The sequence below is a fragment of the Otolemur garnettii genome, unplaced genomic scaffold (genome assembly GCF_000181295.1).
Source record: "Otolemur garnettii isolate 467f Iridium unplaced genomic scaffold, OtoGar3 scaffold00032, whole genome shotgun sequence".
NCBI lineage: Eukaryota > Metazoa > Chordata > Mammalia > Primates > Galagidae > Otolemur > Otolemur garnettii.
Genome location: NW_003852427.1, coordinates 11,533,393 through 11,544,020, shown reverse-complemented (window position 1 = coordinate 11,544,020; position 10,628 = coordinate 11,533,393). Strand labels below are relative to the sequence as shown.

The 10,628-nt window shown below is 41.0% G+C and overlaps 1 protein-coding gene across 1 annotated transcript in view; it reads right to left on the bottom strand.

Moving 5' to 3' along the window:
- The window catches only part of ATP1B3 (ATPase Na+/K+ transporting subunit beta 3), a 47,971-nt gene that overhangs the window by 15,305 nt on the left and 22,038 nt on the right, over positions 1 to 10,628 (bottom strand). The window contains exon 2 of the mRNA XM_003789449.3: positions 1,245 to 1,373. Within this exon, the coding sequence (XP_003789497.1) occupies positions 1,245 to 1,373 (129 nt within the window). The remainder of the gene's footprint in view (positions 1 to 1,244; positions 1,374 to 10,628) is intronic.

Here is a 10,628-nt window from a genome sequence, read left to right as displayed (position 1 = left end):
TTGCAGCCATCATTGTTGTTTGGTGGGCCTGGGCTGGATTTGAACCCGCCACCTTAGGTGTATGTGGCTGGCGCCTTAGCCGCTTGAGCCACAGGTTCCGAGCCTCTTACAGAATTTCTTGACCTAAATGGTCTTTAATCCGAAGTATTTTCTATACCTGGGAGTCATTTTGGGGTGAAATTTCCTTAGGTCCTTCACTATAGTAAAGTATATTATCCTATACCATGAAGAGGTTTTTTTCCAGAAGACAATAAAGATAACGAATTAAATGTATAAAGAGCATATTCAGGCTTGGCGCCCATAGCTCAGTGAGCAGAGCACCAGCTACATACACCAAGACTGGTGGGTTTGAGCCCAGCCCTGGCCTGCTGAAACAGCAATGACAACTGCAAACAAAAAATAGCTGGGCATTGTGGCAGATGCCTGTAGTCCCAGTTACTTGGGAGGCTGAGGCAAGAGAGTTGCTTAAGCCCAAGAGTTTGAGGTTGCTGTGAGCTGTAATGTCACAGCATTGTTCCAAGGGTGACATAGTGAGACTCTGTCTCAAAAAAAAACAGAAATGAAAAAAAGAGCATATTCATTATATTCTCTAGATGTAGAGACTGTAGATTGGTCATTTCTTACCACTTTTGTTAATAACCAATCAGAACCAAGAAGCTTCAACCCAAGCTAGGGCTGAAATTCAAAGTGGAACTACTAGACAACATTCATAAAAGTCATTCCTAACTATAACTATACTATTCAAACTCAGCTTATGAGAATTCTCAATATTCGAGTCGGCACCCATAGCACAGTGGATACAGTGCCGGCCACATGCACCAAGGTTGGCAAGTTCGAACCTGACCCAGGCCAGCTAAACAATAATGACAACTGCAACAAAAAAATCGCTGGGTGTTGTGGTGGGTGCCTGTAGTCCCAGCTACTTGGGAGGCTGAAGCAAGAGAATCGCTTGAGCCGAAGAGTTTGAGGTTGCTGTGAACTGTGATGCCACAGCACTCTACCCAGGGTGACAAAGTGAGACTCTGCCTCAAAAAAAAACAAAAAACAAAATAAACTCAAGATTTATCAGTACATGAATATGAAGGTCCTTAAATCAGTATGTATATAATTAAACAATAGTCAAAACTTTCACATTACTCAACTCCAAAATTTAACTATCTTATATGAAACAGATTTACGATGAAAATCAACTACAACTCTATGACTCTATTTGTTAAAAGCCATGATAACCGCAACCAATTTACCTGGACTAGTAATCTGGTCTTGATACTTTGGCCTCTCATCATTCAGAGTCTGAAGCATGACCCACATCGTGAATGAGAAGAGTGCAGCCAGGAACCCATAAAAAACTAGGTAGAAGAGGAGGATCAAACCTGTAAAAGAGAATACAACTTGGAAATGTGGAGATACACACGTTTGTTGGCCAGGTTAAAAACCAAACCAACTGTTTATTGCAAGGCTATGATCCCAAGCTATGCCATGCAGAGAGCCAAATACCTCCACATTTAAAACATATAAATTTGCACCAGGCAAGGGGTATTTCAGCAGGCAGAAGCCACGCATCCCCAAACCCTCCTAGGTTCCTCTGGTACTTCCAAATTAAAGCAGGTTCTACCACTAATACTCCAGGTCAAAGTCAAAGCTTTAAAATTCCAGCACATAGAGGAGTGTTTCCCAAAAAGAACTTGATGTCCTCTAAAGAAATAAAGGTAGTTTTAGGTAGGACAAAACTCCCAATATTTATGTTCCTTTAAGTGGCAAATAGGCAGAAAGTTGTAGGCAGGTTAAACCCATGTTCCACACACAGTAGTTATTCACGTGAATTTAAGTTTTAAAAAGTGGTTTGATTTCAAGAATAATAAAGTTCAGGAAACACTGGTCAAGTGGAAGGGCTCATGCAGAAGTACAAAAGCACAAGATCAGAAGCAAGCACTCGGATCCATGGAACCTCACAGCTCTACCACCGAGCACAAGGCAAGATCTAGCAGACAATGGTTCAACATCCAGGGCTTGACTCTCCCTTCACAATTTGGAAAAACTAAGATGGATCTATCCTGAGCCAAGGATTTATTTCGGGAACACCTAAAATCAATTATTTTTCTCAGGTGTCTATCTTCAAAGTTCTAACATCAAAACATATATTAGAATATTAGATCATATTGTTAAAGTCACTCATTTATATTTAAATGTTTAAAATTTCATCAAAGAGTACTAAACAAATCTCCAGATATAGCAATAGTGAAGCATAATTAACTTTAATACTGAGTTGGAATCATATGAGCTTTATTTCCTAATCTTTTAGGAAACTTTTTTGCAGGCTGGGCGCAGTAGCTCAGGCCTATAATCCTAGCACTTTAGGTGGCCAAGGCCAGAGGATCATTTGAGCTCAGGAGTTTGAGACTGACCTGAGCAAGGGCGAGACCTCATCTCCAAAAATAGCCAGGTGTAGCGGTGGGAGCCTATAGTCCCAGCTGTTCAGGAGGCTGAGGTAGGAGGATCACTTGAGCCCAAGAGTTTGAGGTTGCTGTGAGCAATGATGCTATGGCACTACTGAGTACAACAAAGTGAGACGCTGTCTCAGAAAAAAAATATATATATATATAAAAAGAACCTTTTTTGTTTGCCTAGCTCTAGTCCCAGCAGAAGGGTGGCAACAGGGGTTCCTAAGATGGCATCTTTGGACTCCCTCTGTCCCCACAGGGAGTAGTTTCAGAGAGCGTTCCGGATGTCTGTAATAATATATTCTGGATATGAAAGCATGTGTAGTAAGAGTAAGATAGTGAGGCCTGGGCTGACGTGACACAGCTGGTCTGGTCCGTTTAGGTCCTAAGTGACCTTGACCTCATGTCTTACATTCTTGTTGTTTTGTAAACTCAGCCTTAACCTAAAAGTGTATACCTTGAGTAGTTTCCGGCAATTGATTTAGGAAATTAACTTTTTTTTTTAAGAGTCTCACTATGTTGCCATCGGTAGAGTGCCATGATGTCACAGCTCACAGCAACCTCAAACTCTTGGGTTCAAGCAAATCTCTTGCCTCAGACCCCGAGTAGCTGGGACTATAGGCACCCGCCACAATGCCTGGCTATTTTTTTGTTGCAGTTGTCATTGTTTTAGCTGGTCCAGGCTGGGTTTGAACAAGCCAGCCTCGGTGTATGTGGCCAGGGCCCTACTCACTGAGCTATGGGCACTGCCCAGGAAATTAACTTTGAAATTAGGTATGTTGTTTTGGGTCATAAGTTATGCAAATGATTGTTTATTATGGGTCAGGGGTTATGGCAATTACTATTATTTAAAATAAGTGTTAGTTAACTGTTGTTTAAGATAAAGGTTAGTATGGTTCTTGCTTTTAACTTTTATGTATAAAATTTATGTATAAAATTTTGGAAATGGAAAAACAAAACCGTCTTGGAGAGGCTACTCTCACTGTTCTCCAGAATTGCAGGCTTTCTAACAAAGTCCGGTGGACCTACCCCTGTCTCTGCATATGGGCTGACAGTGACAGGTGGCCAGACCCTCTTCGTCCAAGAACAGATATTCTTTTTTTTTCTCCAAGGGAGTAGTTCCATAACTTTCTTCTGAGTCTCAGAAGATCCCATGAGCCCAAAACAGATTGTGCAGAAAGCTAGATAAGTTTTATTTCTCAAGCAGGCCAGGAAACCACCCTCCACCCCCTTTTCAAGTAACAGGGCTAATGGTTAAAGCAATTTATTTTACGCTAGCATTCCACCCTTCCCCCCAATTACCAGGAGGTGAAAATAAGGAGCGAGAGGACAGAAGGAATAGAGAACAGGATGTCACCTTCAGACGGCATCACTTCCCTACCACTCAGGGCGATCCTGTTTCAGAAAAAGAAGAGAAGACCAAACTCAAAGAAGTGATAGTTTGCTACAGAGGGGAATGAAACACAGGGAAAGCCACTGGCCAGGTTATTAAGGTACAGAAGAGAAATGATTCTTTCAGATCTAGATGTCTGTAGAACTAAAGGATAAAATCTTCTACACAGTAGACCAGGGCCCATACATACAGAAACATGCCGAGTGTGGCTACGTTCCAATGAAACTTAACTTACAAACAGGCAATTGGGGCCACAGAAGTTTGTTGACCCACACAGTAGATAATAAACTGGAGACATTTGAAACAAAATATTTAACAGTGTTTTTAAGTCATGTCAAAATATTCTCACTGTAATACCATTTTCAAGATTTTGATCTTAAATTTCCAGAAAAAATAACATAAATGAAGTTTATAAGACAGTTACAAAACAAACATGTAGCTGTATCCAAATCTGCTTGTTAAAAAACTATTATACAATGGAAAAAAATGATTATTAAAATTGCCTATAAGAATTATGTTCATAAAATACATATACAAATTAACCGTCATGTCCCAAATCTGATGCCATACACTAGAGCAGCCATTAAAAACAAGTAAGTGAAGACCAGGCATGGTGGCTTGGGTCTGTAATCCTAGCACTTTGGGAGGTCTAGGTGGGTAAACTGCATGAGCTCAGGAGTTTGAGACCATCCTGAGCAAGAGTAAGACTCTGTCTCTAAAAATAGCTGGGCGTTGTGGCAGGAGCATGTGGTCCCAGCTACTTGGGAGGCTGAGGCAAGAGGACTGCTTTAACTCAAGAGTTTGAGGTTGCCATGAGCTATGATGTCATAGCACTCCACTGAGGGTGACAAAAACTGTCTCAAAAAATAAAAAAAGAAGTTATTTCCAACACTGAAATGAATTTTCTTTCCTTGAACAAGACCCTTTCGCCAAGACCCAGACTTAATCTTTAAAAATTAAAACTAATCTCACTTGTAAACATCACATATGAAAGACCGTTCGCAAGGGTAGTGACATTTTATCAACGTAATGGCCTTGTACCTCTACTAAGAGAATAAATGCTGGAAAATTAAAACAAGTTATAAATTGCTGCTCTTACCTAGGGCAAACTTTCTCAGATCCAATTTGCTGAGGGGTCTAACAGAAACTAGTGCTTATCATATCACTAATGTCCCCTAGTTTAAAATCCTTCAAGAAATTTCCTTAAGTTATTATCCAACAAAAGAAACTAAAATGAACTTAAAGTCAGAAGAAACATCAGTATTCTAAATAGTCTGACTGAGATCAACAGAAGCATAACCACGATGTTCTATCCAAAATAAGTAACAAAAAGTCTAATGTTGTACTTAGCATTTTTCTGCTATCACATTGTTGTTCTTGCAGTAAAGAAGGATAACAAATGTTAAGTCTTCTACTATGAGATCTAAGGGCACACAAAAAGAACTGTCTGTGACAAATCCTTCCCGAACAGAAGTTGGAACCCTTCTCCCCTCTCTTCACGTCTGTTTCCTGAGGCAGGTCTGTCCTATTGTCCAGGCTGGAGCACAGTGGTATGAACGTAGCTCAGAGCAACCTCAAACTCCCGGGCTCAAAAGCAACCCTCTTGCCTCAGCCTCCCCAGTAGTTGGTTAATTCTTCCATTTTTAATAGACATGAAGTCTCAGCATTGTTCACGCTGGTCTCAAGCACCTAAGCTCAAGCAGTCTTCCCACCTTGGCCTCCCAGAGTGTTAAGATCATAGGCATAAACCACTGAGCATGGCCTTTCCCTGCCCCCCTCTCCTTTCTGCTGGGTGGTGGTGAGAGAGAGGTCCAGTAGGGGCAGTGCTGCAGAGCAGTCCCATACATGGGCTGTGTTAGACTCAGACATGGCTCAAATCATGGCCTGACCTCGTTCCTGCCCTGTGACCTTAGGCAAGGGTCCTAATCTCTCCTCCCATCTGAAAACAAGAGTAACAGTAGTATACAATTATTCACATTATATAAAGAAAAGTAAAAGTCAAGAGATTTGACAACATAAAAGTGAAACTCTGAGCCAATAACAAACTAGAAACACTTTGGAATGATGCTACAACTAGACTTAATGGGAGTTTAACCTAATTAATTGCACTCTGTTCTCAAAAAATGCTTTAACAGATGAGTTAGATTCATGTAGCCTCTATAAAAGAAACTAAGTAGCAAAACATCTAGCCAAGGTTTACTGGGGGAGGGGGGAGGAGAAACAGGCCCTGTCCAGCTACTGTTTTGACCCCAAGTCATAGCACGTTTTCAGGGTTCATCTATGTTGCAGCATGTTATCAGTTCTTCACCCCTTATGATGACTGAATCACACTGTACTGTATGGACATATAATACAGCAGAATCACTGTAACTAACCAAGGGATTGTAACAAACTGGTTAACACATGGAGGTGGTCAACACGAGGAAGTAGGCCTACTATACTGATGATACGGACAGGTGGTACATGTCCAATGAAAATTAGGTCAACTTAAGAAGGTGGTCAGTGCAGAGAGGTGGTCGACTATAGATAGAGGTTCTACTGCATTTGATGGGTCCACTCATCAGTTGATGTCCAACTGAGTTGTTTAGACCTTTTGCCCATTGTGAATGATGCTATGAATATTCACACACGAGTTACTGTTGTAGACATATGCTTTCATTTCCCTTGGGTAACACCTGTGAGTGGCATGCTGTATTTAGCCCTTTAAGTAACTGTCAGACTATCTTCCAAAAGCAGTTGTACCATTTTACACAATTAGAGGGTTCTAATTTCTCTACATCCTCATTAACACTTCATAATGTCTTTTTATACAACCATCCTAGTGGGTGTGAAGTGGTATCTGTGGGTTTAATCTGCATTTCCCTTTTGGTAAGCAATGCCGAGCATCTTTTCAAGAACTCATTGGCTATTTGTACATCTTCTTTAAAGAACTGTCTATTTAGGTCCTTTGGCCATTTTTAAATGGGGTCATTTGTCTTTTTATTACTGAGTTCTTTAGATATATATGTATAAAATATATATAAGGGGCATAGATATATGTATACACACACACACACATATCAAACATATAATTATGTAATTACTTTCTCCCATTCAGTCTTTTCACTTTAGAGATGGTGTCTTTTAAGCAAAAATCTCAATTTCAATGAAGTCCAATTTACTTATTTTCTCTCTGGTTGCTTGTGCTCTTGGTGTCATAAAAGACAAACTATGTAATCCAAAGTCATGAAGACTTGCATCTATTTTTACTCCTAAGAGTTTGACAGTTTAGTTCTTAAGTTTGGGTCTCTGATCCATTTTGACTTAATTTTTATATACGGTTTGAGGTAGGGGTCCACCTTCATTGTTTTACATGCAGATATCCAGTTGTCCTAGCACCATTTGTTTAAAAAAACATTTGCTCTCCTTAGCTTTGCGCCCATAGCTCCAGCAGCTAAGGCATCAGCCACATACACCAGAGCTGGCAGGTTCAAATCCAGCTTGGGCCTGCCAAACAACAGTGACAACTACAACCCCCCCCCCCCCAAAATGGCTGGGCATTGTGGCGAGCACCTGCAGTCCCAGCTACTTAGGAGGCTAAGGCAAGAGAATCACTTAAACTCAAGGAGTTGGAGGTTGCTGTGAGCTGTGATGCCATGGTTTTCTACCAGGGCGACAGCCTGAGGCTCTGTCTCTCTTGTAAAGTATTTTAAAAAATACTTTTGCTCTCTATGTAAAGTATTTTTAAAAAATGAACGATTACTATTTTTATAATGAAAAAATATATATATACACACACACATACTCTCACATTTTATTTATTAAAAGCATAATATAGGCTCGGTGCCTGTGGCTCAAGTGGCTGGGGCTCCAGCCACGTACACTCAAGGTGGCAGGTTCAGATCCAGCCCTGGCCTGCCAAATGACAATGATGGCTGCAACCAAAAAATAGCTGGGCATTGTGGCAGGCGCCTGTGGTTCCAGCTACCTGGGAGGCTGAGGCAGGAGACTTGCTTGAGCCCAGGAGTTGGAGGTTGCTGTGAGCTGTGATGCCACAGCACTCTACCCAGGGGAATAGCTTGAGGCTCTGTCTTAAAAAAAAAAAAAAAAGCATAATATAGAAACAACAAACACAATTAAGTATCCTAATATCAACCTGTCAGGAAGAGAAACAGACTATAGTGTACCTCTCTCCACAGGCCAGCTTACGTGGCCTGCTTTCCCAGGGAGCCTCAAGCTCTGTTGTCTTTTCTAATCCAAACGCCTATTCTCTGAAAAAATAATATCATTCTAGTATTCTGTGTAATTCCAGGCAATAGAAATTCACGTGTGGAGGGATCTGTTCCTTCTCTTTAAGATTTCAGTCATCTCAAGTGGCAGAGGAAAAAAACAGAGAAAGAGTTAATTGTCTCTCACAGGGCAAGGATGAAAAAGGACCTCAGAGAAGGCCTCCCAGAAATAAGGGAGTTTGCTCACCAAAGATGGAGGGCAGGAGTGAGTCTGGATGGAAGACCGAGTGACAGAGGCAGCTGCCCAGCAGGAGCAGCCAAGCTGAGTGGAGCTCTGCTCCTCCCTGCAGGACACGCAGCGCCCTCCTGCCAAGTGCCTAGCAGAAGCATCAGCTCCAAGCAGGAACAGGGAGCTTGGATGCTTGGGTTGAAAAAGTAGGCGATGTCCTGCAAGAGTTACTGAAAAGTCTCAAGGAGCAGAGGGCCTCCCTACCTAGACGGCTCTTGGGTACAGGACAATTCTTACAAATCAGAATACAAATCAGATTACAAATCAGTAATATTCTGATTACTAAAATAAAAAACTTAGAAGATAAATCAGCTAAACTGGAGAAGAACCAAACTAAAGAAAAAAACCAGACATTTAAGAAAATGAAAAAGCAAATCAAAGACCAGGAGAAAATATTTGCAAAACATACAACCAACAAAAGGACTTACTGGCATCTAGAATCCATAAAGAACTCTTTTTCTTTTTTTGAGACAGGGTCTCACTTTGTTACCTTCAGTAGAGTGAGTACTATAGCGTCACAGCTCACAGCAACCTCCAGCTTTTGGGCTTAGGTGATTCTCTTGCCTCAGCCTCCCGAGTAGCTGGGACTACAGGCACCCACCATAATGCCTGACTATTTTTTTTTTTTGCAGTTTGGCCAGGGCCGGGTTTGAACCCGCCACCCTTGGTATATGGGGCCAGTGCCCTACTCACTGAGCCAAAGGCACTGCCCCAAGAATACATAAAGAACTCTTATAACAAAACACATTTTTTTTTACATGGGCAAAAGATCCGAACGGAAACTTCGCCAAAGACATAAGGATTGCAAAAATAAGCTCATAAAATAATAAGTTCATCATTAGTCACCAGGCAAGGATAAATCAAAACTGCAATGAGCGACCACTACATAACCACCAGAATGCTAGAAATTTTAGAGAAACTATACCAAGTAAATCCCAGAAGTCGAGTCATGGAAACTCTCATACCCCGCTGATGGAATGTATTTTTTTTTAAAAGAAAAAGCTTCGGGTGGCACCTGTGGCTCAGTGGGTAGGGTGCTGGCCCCATATACTGACGGTGGTGGGTTCAAACCCAGCCCTGCCTAAAACTGCAACAACAACAACAACAAAAACAGAAAAAGCTTAACCATTTTTTAAAAGTTTAGCAATGTACCCTTCTCTGCATAATATCTAGAATAGAAGTCAACCCACTTCTAGCTATTCAGCCAAGAAAATGAAAGCGCATATTCAGGCAGCAGGAAAGGTATCTCACTGTTTGGACACTCCGTCACTACAAACTGCAAACAACCCAAATGCACATCAACATGCATTAAATAAATCTGGTACATTCACATAAGGTAATAGCATCAGCAGTAAAAAGAATGAACTATGGATACACATAAAAACACAGATGGAGCTCAAAATAAAAGAAGAATGACTCCTCAAAAAAGAATACATACCATGACTCCACTCCAGATATGGACTGCACAATGACAGTGGTCCCTAAGATTGTAACTGAAGCTGAGTCACCTGTAAAAATGCTGTAGCAGGACACGTTGCTCACCTGTCTGTGGTGATGCTGGAGTCAACATACCAACAGTGCCACCAGTCTAAAGCAATCATGTGCATCTAACACTTGGTAATGATAAGCTACTATGTTTTAAGCTACTACTTACGCATTTACTATAATAATTTTTCTTGTTATTTTAGAGTATATCCTTTTTACTTATAAAAAAATAGTTAACTGTAAAACAGTTTCAGGCAGATTCTTGAGGAGGTATTCCAAAACAAGGCACTGCTATGGGAGATGACAGCCCTGTGCACATTACCGCCCCTGAACCTGACAGGGGCTGTAGGAGGTGGCTGCAAAGTGAGGGGTGGGATGGAGGTGGAAGACGGTGCCATTGATGATCCTAACTCTGTGTGGGCCTGGGAGACTGTGTGTTTGAGCCTCAGTTTTTAACAAAAGAAGTCTAGAAAGTAAAAACCAAACAAACAAAAAAAGCTTACAGAATAAGGACATAAAGGAAATATTTTTGTGCAGCTGTACAATGTGCGTTTTAAGCTACGTGTTATTAAAGTAGAAATGTTTAAAAATTAAGCTTATTAAGTAACAAAGTTATAACGATATAAGGCTAATTTAGTATTGAAGAACGAAAAATACTTCTTTTACCAATTTAGTGTAAAGTGTGCATCGTCATGTTGTAAGTGTGTGGCGTTACACAGTCTATAGGCATGCACGGTCTGTCCTAAGTGTGCGGTGTTACAGAGTCTATAGGCATGCATCGTCACGTCCTAAGTGTGTGGTGTTACAGAGTC